Source organism: Coregonus clupeaformis, chromosome 34, assembly GCF_020615455.1.
Source record: "Coregonus clupeaformis isolate EN_2021a chromosome 34, ASM2061545v1, whole genome shotgun sequence".
NCBI lineage: Eukaryota > Metazoa > Chordata > Actinopteri > Salmoniformes > Salmonidae > Coregonus > Coregonus clupeaformis.
This window is the reverse complement of record NC_059225.1, coordinates 13111540-13130596: the sequence shown is the minus strand read 5'-3', so window position 1 is coordinate 13130596 and position 19057 is coordinate 13111540. Positions and strand designations below refer to the sequence as shown.

General features: G+C 38.5%; 1 protein-coding gene across 1 annotated transcript in view; it reads right to left on the bottom strand.

Moving 5' to 3' along the window:
* The window catches only part of drd3 (dopamine receptor D3), a 66155-nt gene that overhangs the window by 1730 nt on the left and 45368 nt on the right, over window positions 1-19057 (bottom strand). The window contains exons 6-7 of the mRNA XM_041861294.2: window positions 5056-5121; window positions 2459-2849 (exon numbers count right to left, since the gene is read on the bottom strand). Of these exons, the coding sequence (XP_041717228.2) occupies window positions 2459-2849; window positions 5056-5121 (457 nt within the window). The remainder of the gene's footprint in view (window positions 1-2458; window positions 2850-5055; window positions 5122-19057) is intronic.

Sequence of the window (19057 nt, the reverse complement as noted above, 5' to 3'; positions counted from 1 at the left end):
CAATTTCATATGATCTAATGTATTAAGTCCTGAAAAAAAATTATACAATGCCTTCAGAAAGTGTTCATACCTCTCAACTTAATCCATTTTTTGTTGTGTTACAGCCTGAATTCAAAATGGATAAAAAAAATATTTTAAAAATCTCACCCATCTGCACACAATACCCCATAATGACAAAGTGAAAACATGTTCTTTTACATTTTTGCTAATTTATTAAAAATTAAATATAGAAATATCTCATTTATATAAGTATTCACACCCATGAGTCAATACATGTTAGAATCACCTTTAGCAGTGATTACAGCTGTGAGTCTTTCTGGGTAAGTCTCTAAGAGCTTTGCACACCTGGATTTAGTATTTTGCATGTGCTTAGCTCTATTCTGTTTCTTTTTATCCAAAAAACTGCCTAGTCCTTGTCGATGACAAGCATATCCATAACATGATGCAGCCACCACCATGCTTTAAAATATGAAGAGTAGTCCTCAGTGATGTGTTGGATTTGCCCCAAACATAATGCTTTGTATTCAGGACATACATTTCATTGCCACATTTTTTGCATTATTACTTAAGTGCCTTATTGCAAACAGGAAGCATGTTTTGGAATCTTTTTATTCTGTACAGGCTTCCTTCTTTTCACTTTGTCATTTAGGTTAGTATTGTGGAGTAACTACAATGTTGTTGATCCATCCTCAGTTTTCTCCTATCACAGTCATTAAACTATGTAACTGTTTTACAGTCACCATTGGCCTTGTGGTGAAATCCTTGAGCGGTTTCCTTCTTCTCTGGCAACTGAGTTAGGAAGGACGACTGTATCTTTGTAGTGATTGGGTGTATTGATATACCATCCAAAGTGTAATTAATAACTTCAACCACAGGAGGTTGGTGGCACCTTAATTGGGGAGGACGGGCTCGTGGTAATGGCTGGAGCGGAATTAGTGGAATGATATCAAATACATCAAACACATGGTTTCCATGTGTATGATGTCATTTAATTCGTCCGTTCCAGCCATTATTATGAGCCGTCCTCCCCTCCACTGACTTCAACATGCTCAAAGGGATATTCAATGTCTGTGTTTGAAATTCACTGCTCGAAAGAGGGACCTTACAGATAATTATATGTGTGGGGTACAGAGATGAGGTAGACATTCAAAAATCATGTTAAACACTATTATTGCACACAGAGTGAGTCCATGCAACTTATTATATGACTTGTTAAGCAAATTTCTACTCCTGAAATTATTTAGGCTTGCCATATCAAAGGGGTTGAATACTTATTGACTCAAGACATTTCAGCTGTTCATTTTTAATTAATTTGTAAAAAATTCTCACCGACAACAGAGTGATCAAATTAAGATATTGCGGGCTAGGTGTCGATTGTCTCCCCCACAGTTCAAAGTCGTCTGAGTCATGTGACATGGGTGACCGATCCAATTCTCTCTAGGCCAGAGAAGCTAGGGAGTGTGTGAGGCTGAGGACATCTGCTCTGTGTGTGTGTTTGTGTGTGTGTGTGTGCGCATGAGTGTGTGTGTGTGTGGTATGTGTGCGTACGTGACTCTTCTGTCTAATTAAGCAGACACCTCTGATTAGCTTCAGTGTCACTCAGTAGGGCTTGGACTCACTAACATGCCAGCTCTCACAATGAACAGCCTGAACCATTGGTGGCCAACACCACCGCTAATCATTACAGTGTGTGTGTGTAAGACAGATAGAATGGTAAGGTGCTATCACAAGTGTTTGGCCTCATAGAGTGGATATCTTCAGTATCTTTAGATCCACCCATCAATTTACATATCTATATTTAGATCCATCCATTCAATTTACATATATATCTTTAGATCCACCCCTCAATTTACATATATATCTTTAGATCCATCCATTCAATTTACATATATATCTTTAGATCCACCCCTCAATTTACATATATATCTTTAGATCCATCCATTCAATTTACATATATATCTTTAGATCCACCCCTCAATTTACATATCTATCTTTAGATCCATCCATTTAATTTACATATCTATCTTTACCATGGTCTGTTCTAATTTAATAAAGTCTCACTAGAACCGCAGACAAACTAGTGCTAGGCACCCAGCAGTGAAGGTAATGAATTGTAATGAATAACTTATATCCTACATAGACAGTACAATAGTATTGTATGGCTCTCCAGACATTGTTCTATAGTGCAGCAGAGTATAATGGTGTTATAATGGCGGGAATAGGGAGAGTGATTCTGACCTCTGACCCCCCTGTCCATAACCCCAGTATTCTACAACAGTATACAGAGTCTATCATCCCCAGCTTCCGATTGACCCATTTGACTCCTCTGCTCTCCTCTCCTTTCCACTCTTCCCCATGTGGTCCATGTGTTCTCAGTCAAATCACGTGGTAGAGTTCATAGAGATTAATAAATACTACACATGGTGATAGTCCTAATAGAGAGAGTAGTAGTTCTTACCAAGAACAATGGCCAGCATCTGCGTAGCCTTCTTCTCCCTGTTCTGCATGCTCCTGATTCCATGTTGTTGTTGTTGTTGGCCAGCCAGGGACTGGAAGAAGCGGGGGGCGGGACGGAGGGCCGTGCGAATGTGCCCATTGGACAGCTCCTTGACCTCACAGCTCCTCCTCATGGGTATATGCGCTTCCTCTTTGGCCAACTCCTCCTCTTCTTCAGCGCGGTCCTGCTCGTGCTTGGTGCGGCCGCAGGAGGCGTGGCTGATGCTGCAGTAGTTCTGGATGTCCACTGGGGGCAGCAGAGTGTTCCCCACGGGGCCTGTCCGGGTACGCTTACGCCTCAGGCACCCCGACAGGAGGCGAGCTTTAGGGGGCACTGCCGGTTCCACACTCTCCTGGAAGGAACACACAGTCAGTCACATCTGAAGGTGTTGACCAATGACTCTACTGTTGGACTACAGGAAGAAAAAAAAAGAGGACTGAGCACGCCCCCATTCTCATTGACGGGCTGTAGTGGAACAGGTTGAGAGCTTAAAGTTCCTTGGTATCCACATCACCAACAAACTATCATGGTCCAAACACTCCAAGACAGTCGTGAAAAGGGCACGACAAAGCCTATTCCCCCTCAGGAGACTGAAAAGATTTGGCATGTGTCCTCAGATCCTCAAAAGGTTATACAGCTGCACCATCGAGAGCATCCTGACTGGTTGCATCACTACTTGGTATGGCAACTGCTCTGCCTCCGACCGCAAGGCACTACAGAGGATAGTGCGTACGGCCCAGTACATACCAGGCAGTGTCAGAGGAAGGCCCTAAAAATTGTCAAAGACTCCAGCCACCCTAGTCATAGACTGTTCTATCTGCTACCGCATGGCAAGCAGTACCAGAGCGCCAAGTCTAGGTCAAAGAGGCTTCTTAACAGCTTCTACCCCCAAGCCATAAGACTCCTGAACAGCTAATAATGGCTACCTGGACTATTTGCTATTTAAATTTTTTACTTATCCATTTTTTACTGAACACATTTTTTCTTAAAACTGCATTGTTGGTTAAGGGCTTGTAAGTAAGAATTTCACTGTAAGGTCTACACCTGTTTTATTCGGCGCATGTGGCAAATCAAACTTGATTTGATTTGATCTTGTCCATAGACAACCCCTTGTCTGATCCCAGAGGGTGGGGCTTGGATGGGGGTATGCAGATCAAGGTCTGCAACACTGTTTGCTTTCATATTTCCCGTCTAATCAAGGACTGTTTCAGACCTGGGACTCCAGGTGACAGGATTCTCTGACACTTACTCCTGATTCCACACGTCTCTGTCCCTGATCACCGCCCCATCCTGTCAGAGACCCCATCCCTTACTAGTTCACTCCTCCTTCCTTCCTGTTTCTCATGTTTCAGCCTGTCAGTCTGAACACGCGTCTCACAGCCGAGCCTCGCAGCCCTGTTCTCAGGAGGAAATTAAAGCTTGCCATTTGCTCCATCTTTGAAGTAATTTGTGGATTATGCGTGAGCTGGTGTGACAAATAAAGCGCGAAACCCAAAGGCTGGGATCGGAGTTTAGAGGCAGTAAGGCGAGGAGAGGAGCTTCGTAATTCAGATTTTCAGCTCCCTTGCAGCCCTGGGGCTAAGACAAAATAATGACACACACACACAATGCTAAAAAGAGAATGGACACTCACTGCCAAGAATATCTGAATATGCCACCTGATTCATTGAGTCAGTTATTTAGATTCTGTTTAAACCAACAACAGTGCAGCTTGAATACCCATCCAAAAACTCAGGTTGTCTATCTATCTGCCTCGAAGCTATCTATCTCCCATACACTCTTAGCGGTGACTCGAGGAACCCTGGAGATCCTCAAGGAACCCCTGGAGTTGCTAGTTGCTAGTCAATTGTTCATATTTGCACCTTTGGTTAGTCAAAAGGACAATTAGTGAAAAACAGATCAGAATTGGGCTGCCTGTGTAAACGCAGCCTGAGTTCCTCAAGAGTCTATGCAAATCCCAAAGTTTGAATAGTTAACACTTTATTACGATACGTAATCAGCAATGTTAATATTACTAATATTATATTAGAATATGTAATATGCATAAATATTCTAGTAAAATATGTACAAACTTAACATGATGAACAGGAATGACATTTACTCCAACATTTGGCCAAAAATAACTATCTGAAAGCCACGCCTCCAATAAGCTGCACCTCCAATCTTCTGATAGGCTGCCACCTCTACAATATATTATTAAAAAGGTTAAACATTTTACCCCTCCCATCACAAAAAGGTTCCAGTTTGAACCTTTACACAGGGGTTCCTCAAATACCCTTTTCATAGGGGTTCCTCAAGGAACCTTTTTATACTGGAAAGGTTCCCTGTGTGGCAATTTTTAGAACCCCAAAAGGTTCTTCCAGGCTCCTTTACTTCTAAGAGTGTACTTTACCCTCTCATACGTTCCAACATAAACAAAAACCTACACGCAGACCACATGAGCACACACACGCACGCACACACTCAGATACAGACACACACACTCAAACACACACATACACACAGACACAAACACAGACACACACACACAAACACACACATATACACACTACTCTTACCACTTTGATTCTGATGGGGGACAGGTCTCTCTTCTCCTTGGGGGTTTCCTCCTGCAGACATGTCTCCTGGGAGACAGGGATGAAGAGAGAGAGAGAGGGATGAAGGGAGAGCGAGAGGGATGGAGAGAGAGAGAGAGAGAGAGAGAGAGAGAGGGATGGAGAGAAGGATGAAGGGAGAAAGAGAGGGATGAGAGAGAGAGGGATGGAGAGAGAGAGGGATGGAGAGAGGGATTTAGGGAGAGAGAGAGGGACGAAGGGAGAGTGGGATGGAGAGAGAGGGAGGGATGGAGAGGGGGATGAAGGGAGAGAGAGAGAGGGATGGAGAGTGAGAGAAAGAGAGAGAGAGAGAGAGAGAGAGAGAGAGAGAGAGAGAGAGAGAGAGGGGGGATGAGAGAGATGAGAGAGAGAGGGAGGGATGAGAGATGGAAAGAGCGAGAGAGGGATGGAGAGGGGGATACACATGATGACTGACTCATCCTTCAACATGTAAGGGACAGTTTGAAATTTACCCTCATAGAATTAACTCAAAATAATGTTTATGACCACATAATAATTGTAGCGACCCTGTGTTTATAATCGTGGATATCGACTTTGTCACTTGAGCATGTTTTTGTGACATAGTCGATGCCACGAAGGGATACAGGCCAGAAGGTTGTGGGTTCACTGACCACCACGGACAAGTTCACTCTCCCTGCCTGTTTCATTAGGCCTACACTACGATCAGAGCCAGCTGCAGACGATAATCAGCTAGGGGGAAATCATATTTTCAACAGTTTGATGCCATATTTATAATGCTATAAAATATAAGCAAAGCATTTTCCACCAACAGGTTTATGTGCCAATGCACCACACAAGCAATAAACAAAGCATACCAACTTCGGGCGTTTCAATATCATGGTTTGCGTTTTCAATAGCACAATGGACTATGTCAATCTGGACAAACAGAACATACATCCCTCCCTACCTTGTAGGCTTACCCAGTAACCGAGGTCTCCTTCCATTTATCAAATGGCTGCTGCACAGTTTGGATAGATTTTATTTGTCAGTAAAAAAATATATACATTCTGTATACAGTGCCTTGAAAAAGTTTTCATCCCCCTTGGCATTTTCCTATTTTGTTACATTACAAACTGTAATTTAAATGTTTTATATTTGGATTTCATGTAATGGACATACAAAAAATAGTTGAAATTGGTGAAGTGAAATGAAAAAAATAACTTGTTCCAAACAATTATACAAAATAAATAACGGAAAAGTGGTGTGTGCATATGTATTCACCCCCTTTGCTATGAAGTCCCTAAATAAGATCTGGTGCAACCAATTACCTTCAGAAGTCACATAATTAGTTAAATAAAGTCCACCTGTGTGCAATCTAAGTGTCACATGATCTCAGTAATAATACACCTGTTCTGAAAGGCCCCAGAGTCTGCAACACCACTAAGCAAGGGGCACCACCAAGCAAGCGGCACCATGAAGACCAAGGAGCTCTCCAAACAGGTCAGGGACAAAGTTGTGGAGAAGTACAGATCAGGATTGGGTTATAAACAAATATCTGAAACTTTGAACATCCCAGGGAGCACCATTAAATCCACTATTAAAAATCACGGACCAGGCAAGGAGGGCATTAATCAGAGAGGCAACAAAGAGACCAAAGATAACCCTGAAGGAGCTGCAAAGCGCCACAGCGGAGATTGGAGTATCTGTCCATAGGACCACTTTAAGCCGTACACTCCACAGAGCTGGGCCTCACGGAAGAGCGGCCAGAAAAAAGCCATTGCTTAAAGAAAAAAATAAGCAAACACGTTTGGTGTTCGCCAAAAGGCATGTGGGAAACTCCCCAAACATATGGAAGAAGGTACTCTGGTCATACGAGACTACAATTTAGCTTTATGGCCATCAAGGAAAACGCTACGTCTGGCGCAAACCCAACACCTCTCATCACCTCGAGAACACCATCCCCACAGTGAAGCATGGTGGTGGCAGCATCACGCTGTGGGGATGTTTTTCATCGGCAGGGACTGGGAAACTGGTCAGAATTGAAGGAATGATGGATGGCACTAAATACAGGGAAATTCTTGAGGGAAACCTGTTTCAGTCTTCCAGAGATTTGAGACTGGGACGGAGGTTCACCTTCCAGCAGGACAATGCCCCTAAGCATACTGCTAAAGCAACACTCAAGTGGTTTAAGGGGAAACATTTAAATGTCTTGGAATGGCCTAGTCAAAGCCCAGACCTCAATCCAATTGAGAATCTGTGGTATGACTTAAAGATTGCTGTACACCAGCGGAACCCATCCAACTTGAAGGAGCTGGAGCAGTTTTGCCTTGAAGAATGGGCAAAAATCCCAGTGGATAGATGTGCCAAGCTTATAGAGACATACCCCAAGAGACTTGCAGCTGTAATTGCTGCAAAAGGTTGCTCTACAAAGTATTGACTTTGGGGGGGTGAATAGTTATGCATGCTCAAGTTCAGTTTTTTTGTCTTATTTCTTGTTTGTTTCAAAGTGGTAGGCATGTTGTGTAAATCAAATGATACAACCCCGCCCAAAATCCATTTTAATTCCAGGTTGTAAGGCAACAAAATAGGAAAATGCCAAGGGGGGTGAAAAATTTCGCAACCCACTGTATTGTGCATTGTGAAAATATTCGGACCTTGACTTTTTCCACATTTTGTTACGTTACAGCCTTATTCTAAAATGTATTACATTAGTTTTTTTCTCCTCATCAATCTACACACAATACCCCATAATGACAAAGCAAAAACAGGTTTGTAAAAAGTTTAGCAAATGTATTTAAAAAAACTGAAAGATGACATTGCCATAAATATTTAGACCCTTTACTCAGTACTTTGTTGAAGCACCTTTGGCAGTGATTACAGCCTTGAGTCTTCTTGGGTATGACGCTACAAGCTTGGCACATCTGTATTTGGGGAGTTTCTCCCATTCTTCTCTGAAAGTCCTCTCAAGCTCTGTCAGGTTGCATGGGGAGCGTCACTGCACAGCTATTTTCAGGTCTCTCCAGATATGTTAGATCGGGTTCAAGTCCACTCAAGGAAATTCAGAGACTTTCCAAATTATGTCCAATCAATTGAATTTACCACAGGTGGACTCCAATCAAGTTGTAGAAACATCTCAAGGATGATCAATGGAAAAAGGATGCACCTGAGCTCAATTACGAGTCTCATAGCAAAGGGTCTGAATAACTATGTAAATAAGGTATTTCTGTTTTAGTTTTTTTATACATTTGCAAACATTTCTGAAAACCTGTTTTTGCTTTGTCATTATGGGGTATTGTGTGTTGATTGATGAGGGAAAACATTTATTCAATCAATTTTAGAATAAGGCTGTAACATAACAAAATGTGGAAAAAGTCAAGGGGTCTGAATACTTTCTATCACTCTAATTTCAAGCTTCTGCCTGTAACCCTAGGAAACTCCCCTAACCCTCCTCCCTCTCTGCCGACGACTTTGTCAACCACTTCGAAAAGGAGGTTGACGACATCCACTCTTCATTTACAGCCTATTGAATCCACTGGTCCCACTCACGCAACTACCCTATGCCTTGACCTGTTCTCCCCTGTCTCTCCAGATGAAATCCTTTGACTAGTGAGGTCTGGCCGCCTGACAACCTGCCGGATTGAACCCATCCCCTCCTCCAGACTATCTTTGGAGACCTTCTCCCATTTCTCACTTCCATCATCAACTCATCCCTGACCACTGGCTGCGTCCCCCCTGACTTTAAAATGGCCCGAGTCGCTCCCCTCTTTAAGAAACCAACAATCGACCCCTCTGATGTAAAAAACTACAGACCGATATCCCGGTATTCTTTCCAAAACACTTGAGTGTGCGGTCTCTGACCAACTGAGCTCAATTTCGAGTCTCATAGCAAAGGGTCTGAATATTTATGTAAATAAGGTATTTCTGTTTTTTATTTTTAATAACCTGTTTTCGCTTTGTCATTATGGGGTATTGTGTGTAGATTAATAATTTGATCCATTTTAGAATAAGGCTGTAACGTAACAAAATGTGGAAAACGGGTAGGGGTCTGAATACTTTCCGAATACACTGTATATATGCAAACTGTCTCTAACCAGAATAGAAAGAGGAGTGGGAGGCCCCGGTGCACAACTAAGCAAGAGGACAAATACATTAGAGTGTCTAGCTTGAAATACAGGCACCTCACAGGTCCTCAACTGGCAGCTTCATTAAATAGTACTCGCAAAAAAACAGTCAGTGAAGAGGCGACTCCGGGATGCTGACCTTCTAGGCAGAGTTGCAAAGAAAAAGCCATATCTCAGACTGGCCAATAAAAAGAAAAGATTAAGATGGGCCCATCTTAATATTTTCTTTTTATTGGCCAGTGAGATATGGCTTTTTCTTTGCAACTCTGCCTAGAAGGTCAGCATCCCGGAGTCGCCTCTTCACTGTTGATGAGATCTTCAGTTTCTTGGCAATTTCTCGTTTCTCAGTTGAGGACCTGTGAGGCGCCTGTTTCTCAAACTAGACAATCTAATTTAATAATTTTTACATTACCATGTAGTTTACCAATAAAATGGTCTGATGGTGATGTGGATATACTCGGAATACATATCCCAAAGGAAATAAATGATCTCACTTCAATAAATTTTAATAGAAAGTTAGCAAAAATAGATAAGATCTTACTACCATGGAAAGGAAAATACCTGTCAATTTGTGGAAAAATCACCCTGATTAACTCTTTAGTATTATCCCAGTTTACCTATTTGCTTATGGTCTTGCCTACGCCTAGCAAACAGTTTTTTAAATTATATGAGAAAAAAATATTCAATTTTATTTGGAACGGCAAGCCAGACAAAATTAAAAGAGCATATTTATATAATGAATATGAATTCGGAGGACAGAAATTATTAAATATTAAAGCATTAGACCTATCACTAAAATCTTCAGTCATCCAAAAGTTATACTTAAATCCGAACTGGTTCTCAAGCAAATTAGTAAGATTGTCTCACCCACTGTTCAAGAAAGGCCTTTTTCCCTTTATTCAGATTACAACCTCTCACTTTCAGTTATTTGAAAAGGAAATAATCTCCCAAATGTCACTATTTCTAAAACAAGCCATAGAAAGTTGGTTGCAATTTCAATTTTAATCCTCCAGAAACGACAGAACAAATAATGCAACAAATATTGTGGTTAAATTCAAATATACTAATTGACAAAAAACCTTTATTTTTTGACAGAATGTTTAAAAAAGGTATAATCTTCGTAAATGATATCATCGGTAGGACTGGTGGAGTTATGTCGCACATGCAGCTAACAAAAACATATGGAAATGTCTGCTCTACCCAAAATTACAACCAAATAATTGCAGCCTTACCGCAAAAGTGGAAGAGGAAAGTTGAAGGGGGAGAAAGTAAGGAACTTGTCTGTCGGCCTTGCATTAAAGAACATAATTGGTTAAGGAAAACTGTGATAAATAAAAAAGTATATCAGTTTCACTTAAGGACCAAAGGATTGACAGCAGTCCCATATAGATTGCAAAATAGTTGGGAAGAGATCTTTGACGTACCGATCCCATGGCATAGTGTTTATGAACTGACACGCAAAACGACACCGGATTCAAAAATTAGAATCTTTCAATTTAAATTATTATATAAAATTCTTGCTACCAATAGAATGTTATTTATATGGGGGATACAATCTTCCCAGCTCTGCAGATTTTGCTGTGAAGAGATAGAATCATTAGATCATTTGTTTTGGTTCTGTCCATTTGTAGCTTGTTTTTGGACACAGGTCCAGGAATGGCTAAAGGATTGCAATATTTACCTGGAACTAACCTTGCAGATAGCATTACTGGGTGATCTGAAAAGTCATAGTCAATCAATCAATAATATAATAATACTTTTAGCAAAAATGTATATTTTTAATTCACAATCTGTAGAAGCAATGAGAATAGAAAGATTCAGAACTTTTGTAAAACATCACAGTATGGTTGAAATATATATGGCAAATAGAAATCCTATATGGATGGTGTTAAGAGATAGATGGGAGGTATTGAATAGAGTTGAAGGATGGGACTAATAACAAATAACAACAAATAATAACAAAGATAGCTAATAATGTAAGCATACTGTGTCCATAATAAGTATATAGGTTGTATGTTGGGAGCTTTTGGGAAAGAGCACAGTTAGAAAGATATGGCATTTAGAAGCAAACCGGATGGACATCATGAAAATGATCGGAGAGGTTGAGAGTAGAAGAAGTTCAGGAGCAAAAAAATAAATAAATATATATATATATATATATATATATATAGATATATAATTATTGTAAAATTAACTCTGTCCATAAGGTGTAGATAGTAAGTATAGACCGGAAGTAGAGGCCTGGGCGTTGTTGTTCACTAATTTACTCCAAGTAGGGAAAGGATGGTGGGGTTGAAAAGTAATAAAGGGGAATATATATATAAAAAATAAAATAAAACATGGGGGATTGGAAGTGATGCAGACAATTACATTGATAGAAGATACAATCTATCTGCAATATTAAGCTGATCCATCCCCCCGATAAAAATTTAAAAAAAATAAAAATAATAATAATAATTAAAAAAATTAAAATAAAAATAAAATAAAAAAAATGGACAATCTAATGTATTTGTCCTCTTGCTCAGTTGTGCACCGGGGCCTCCCATTCCTCTTTCTATTCTGGTTAGAGCCAGTTTGCGCTGTTCTGTGAAGGGAGTAGTACACAGCATTGTACGAGATCTTCAGTTTCTTGGCAATTTCTCGCATGGAATAGCCTTCATTTCTCAGAACAAGAATAGACTGACGAGTTTCAGAAGAAAGTTATTTGTTTCTGGCCATTTTGATCCTGAAATCGAACCCACAATTGCTGATGCTCCAGATACTCAACTAGTCTCAAGAAGGCCAGTTTGATTGCTTCTTTAATCAGCAAAACAGTTTTCAGCTGAGCTAACATAATTGGAAAAGAGTTTTCTAATGATCAATTAGCCTTTTAAAATGATAAACTTGGGTTAGCAAACACAACGTGCCATTGGAACACAGGACTGATGGTTGCTGGTAATGGGCCTCTGTACGCCTATGTAGATATTCCATAAAAAATCAGCCGTTTCCAGCTACAATAGCCATTTACAACATTAACAATGTCCTTACTGTATTTCTGATCAATTTGATGTTATTTCTATTTTTAATCAATTTGATGACATTTCTAAGTGACCACAAACTTTTGAACGGTAGTGTATATGTATATATTCTTAAATTCCATTCCTTACTTAGATTTGTGTGTATTGGGTATATGTTGTAAAATTATTAGATATTACTTGTTAGATATTACTGCACTGTCGGAGCTAGAAGCACAAGCATTTCGCTACACCTGCAATAACATCTGCTAAACACGTGTATGTGACAAATAAAATATGATTTGATTTGATTACAGAGATACAGACACATTACATAGATACAGACACATCACAGAGATACAGACACATTACATAGATACAGACAAATTACAGAGATACAGACACATTACAGAGATACAGACACATTACAGAGATACAGACAAGTTACATAGATACAGACACATTACATAGATACAGACACATTACATAGATACAGACACATTACATAGATACAGACACATTACATAGATACAGACACATTACAGAGATACAGACACATTACAGAGATACAGACACATTACATAGATACAGACACATTACATAGATACAGACACATTACAGAGATACAGACACATTACAGAGATACAGACACATTACAGAGATACAGACACATTAGAGAGATACAGACACATTACGTAGATACAGACAAATTACATAGATACAGACACATTACATAGATACAGACACATTACATAGATACAGACACATTACATAGATACAGACACATTACATAGATACAGACACATTACATAGATACAGACACATTACATAGATACAGACACATTACATAGATACAGACACATTACATAGATACAGACACATCACAGAGATACAGACACATCACAGAGATACAGACACATCACAGAGATACAGACAAGTTACAGAGATACAGACACATTACATAGATACAGACACATTACAGAGATACAGACACATGACAGAGATACAGACACATGACATAGATACAGACACATTACAGAGATACAGACACATTACAGAGATACAGACACATTAGAGAGATACAGACACATTAGAGATACAGACACATTACGTAGATACAGACAAATTACATAGATACAGACACATTACATAGATACAGACACATTACATAGATACAGACACATTACATAGATACAGACACATCACAGAGATACAGACACATTACAGAGATACAGACACATTACAGAGATACAGACACATTACATAGATACAGACACATTACAGAGATACAGTACAAGTTACAGAGATACAGACACATTACAGAGATACAGACACATTACAGAGATACAGACACATTACAGAGATACAGACACATTAGAGAGATACAGACACATTAGAGATACAGACACATTACGTAGATACAGACAAATTACATAGATACAGACACATTACATAGATACAGACACATTACATAGATACAGACACATCACAGAGATACAGACACATTACATAGATACAGACACATTACAGAGATACAGACAAGTTACAGAGATACAGACACATTACAGAGATACAGACACATTACAGAGATACAGACAAGTTACATAGATACAGACACATTACATAGATACAGACACATTACATAGATACAGACACATTACATAGATACAGACACATTACATAGATACAGACACATTACATAGATACAGACACATTACAGAGATACAGACACATTACAGAGATACAGACACATTACAGAGATACAGATACATTACATAGATACAGACACATTACAGAGATACAGACACATTACAGAGATACAGACACATTACAGAGATACAGACACATTAGAGAGATACAGACACATTAGAGATACAGACACATTACGTAGATACAGACAAATTACATAGATACAGACACATTACATAGATACAGACACATTACATAGATACAGCACATACAGACACATTACATAGATACAGACACATCACAGAGATACAGACAAGTTACAGAGATACAGACACATTACATAGATACAGACACATTACAGAGATACAGACACATTACATAGATACAGACACATGACATAGATACAGACACATGACATAGATACAGACACATTACAGAGATACAGACACATTACAGAGATACAGACACATTACATAGATACAGATACATTACATAGATACAGATACATTACATAGATACAGACACATTACAGAGATACAGACACATTACAGAGATACAGACACATTAGAGAGATACAGACACATTAGAGATACAGACACATTACGTAGATACAGACAAATTACATAGATACAGACACATTACATAGATACAGACACATTACATAGATACAGACACATTACATAGATACAGACACATCACAGAGATACAGACACATCACAGAGATACAGACAAGTTACAGAGATACAGACACATTACAGAGATACAGACACATTACAGAGATACAGACAAGTTACAGAGATAAAGACACATTACATAGATACAGACACATTACAGAGATACAGACACATTACATAGATACAGACACATTACATAGATACAGACACATTACATAGATACAGACACATTACATAGATACAGACACATTATAGAGATACAGACACGTTACAGAGATACAGACACATTACATAGATACAGACACATTACATAGATACAGACACATTACAGAGATACAGACAAGTTACAGAGATACAGACACATTACGTAGATACAGACAAATTACATAGATACAGACACATTACATAGATACAGACACATTACATAGATACAGACACATCACAGAGATACAGACACATCACAGAGATACAGACAAGTTACAGAGATACAGACACATTACAGAGATACAGACACATTACAGAGATACAGACAAGTTACAGAGATACAGACACATTACATAGATACAGACACATTACAGAGATACAGACACATTACATAGATACAGACACATTATAGAGATACAGACACGTTACAGAGATACAGACACATTACATAGATACAGACACATTGCAGAGATACAGACACATTACAGAGATACAGACACGTTACAGAGATACAGACACATTACGTAGATACAGACAAATTACATAGATACAGACACATTACATAGATACAGACACATTACATAGATACAGACACATTACATAGATACAGACACATTACATAGATACAGACACATCACAGAGATACAGACACATCACAGAGATACAGACAAGTTACAGAGATACAGACACATTACAGAGATACAGACACATTACAGAGATACAGACAAGTTACAGAGATACAGACACATTACATAGATACAGACACATTACAGAGATACAGACACATTACATAGATACAGACACATTACATAGATACAGACACATTACATAGATACAGACACATTACATAGATACAGACACATTACATAGATACAGACACATTACATAGATACAGACACATTACAGAGATACAGACACATTATAGAGATACAGACACGTTACAGAGATACAGACACATTACATAGATACAGACACGACATAGATACAGACACATTACAGAGATACAGACAAGTTACAGAGATACAGACACATGACATAGATACAGACACATTACATAGATACAGACACATTACATAGATACAGACACATTACATAGATACAGACACATTACAGAGATACAGACACATTATAGAGATACAGACACGTTACAGAGATACAGACACATTACATAGATACAGACACGACATAGATACAGACACATTACAGAGATACAGACACATTACAGAGATACAGACACATTAGAGAGATACAGACACATTAGAGATACAGACACATGACATAGATACAGACACATTACATAGATACAGACACATTAGAGAGATACAGACACATTAGAGATACAGACACATTACAGAGATACAGACACATTACAGAGATACAGACACATTACATTGATACAGACACATTACAGAGATACAGACACATTACAGAGATACAGACACGTTACAGAGATACAGACACGTTACAGAGATACAGACACGTTACAGAGATACAGACACATTACATAGATACAGACACATTACAGAGATACAGACACGTTACAGAGATACAGACACATTACAGAGATACAGACATGTTACAGAGATACAGACACATTACATAGATACAGACACATTACAGAGATACAGACACATTACAGAGATACATACACATTAGAGAGATACATACACATTAGAGAGATACAGACACATTAGATATACAGACGTATTACAGAGATACAGACACATTACAGAGATACAGACACATTACAGAGATACAGACACATTAGAGAGATACAGACACATTAGAGAAACAGACACATTACAGAGATACAGACACATTACATAGATACAGACACATTACATAGATACAGACACATTAGAGAGATACAGACACATTAGAGATACAGACACATTAGAGATACAGACACATTACAGAGATACATACACATTACATAGATACAGACACATTACAGAGATACAGACACATTAGAGATACAGACACATTAGAGATACAGACACATTACAGAGATACAGACACATTACAGAGATACAGACACATTAGAGAGATACAGACACATTAGAGAGATACAGACACATTAGAGATACAGACACATTACATAGATACAGACACATTACATAGATACAGACACATTAGAGAGATACAGACACATTATAGAGATACAGACACATTATAGAGATACAGACACGTTACAGAGATACAGACACATTACATAGATACAGACACGACATAGATACAGACACATTACAGAGATACAGACAAGTTACAGAGATACAGACACATTACATAGATACAGACACATTACAGAGATACAGACACGTTACAGAGATACAGACACATTACAAGAAAACATTACATAGATACAGACACATTACAGAGATACAGACACATTATAGAGATACAGACACGTTACAGAGATACAGACACATTACATAGATACAGACACATTACATAGATACAGACACATTAGAGAGATACAGACACATTAGAGATACAGACACATTACAGAGATACAGACACATTACAGAGATACATACACATTACATTGATACAGACACATTACATAGATACAGACACATTACAGAGATACAGACACATTACAGAGATACAGACACATTACAGAGATACAGACACATTAGAGAGATACAGACACATTAGAGAGATACAGACACATTAGAGATACAGACACATTACATAGATACAGACACATTAGAGAGATACAGACACATTATAGAGATACAGACACGTTACAGAGATACAGACACATTACATAGATACAGACACGACATAGATACAGACACATTACAGAGATACAGACAAGTTACAGAGATACAGACACATTACATAGATACAGACACATTACATAGATACAGACACATTACATAGATACAGACACATTACAGAGATACAGACACATTATAGAGATACAGACACGTTACAGAGATACAGACACATTACATAGATACAGACACGACATAGATACAGACACATTACAGAGATACAGACACATTACAGAGATACAGACACATTACATAGATACAGACACATTACATAGATACAGACACATTACATAGATACAGACACATTACAGAGATACAGACACATTACAGAGATACAGACACATTAGAGAGATACAGACACATTAGAGATACAGACACATTACAGAGATACAGACACATTACATAGATACAGACACGTTACAGAAATACAGACACATTACAGAGATACAGACACATTACAGAGATACAGACACATTACAGAGATACAGACACGTTACAGAGATACAGACACGTTACAGAGATACAGACACATTACATAGATACAGACACGTTACAGAGATACAGACACATTACAGAGATACAGACACATTACAGAGATACAGACACATTACAGAGATACAGACACATTACAGAGATACAGACACATTACAGAGATACAGACCCATTACAGAGATACATACACATTACATTGATACAGACACATTACATAGATACAGACACATTACATAGATACAGACACATTAGAGATACAGACACATTACAGAGATACAGACACATTACAGAGATACAGACACATTAGAGAGATACAGACACATTAGAGAGATACAGACACATTAGAGAGATACAGACACATTAGAGATACAGACACATTACATAGATACAGACACATTACATAGATACAGACACATTAGAGAGATACAGACACATTATAGAGATACAGACACGTTACAGAGATACAGACACATTACATAGATACAGACACATTAGAGAGATACAGACACATTAGAGATACAGACACATTACATAGATACAGACACATTACATAGATACAGACACATTAGAGAGATACAGACACATTAGATATACAGACGTATTACAGAGATACAGACACATTACAGAGATACAGACACAGAGAGATACAGACACATTAGAGAAACAGACACATTACAGAGATACAGACACATTACATAGATACAGACACATTACATAGATACAGACACATTAGAGAGATACAGACACATTAGAGATACAGACACATTACAGAGATACAGACACATTACAGATATACATACACATTACATTGATACAGACACATTACATAGATACAGACACATTACATAGATACAGACACATTAGAGATACAGACACATTACAGAGATACAGACACATTACAGAGATACAGACACATTAGAGAGATACAGACACATTAGAGAGATACAGACACATTAGAGATACAGACACATTAGAGATACAGACACATTACAGAGATACAGACACATTACATAGATACAGACACATTACATAGATACAGACACATTACAGAG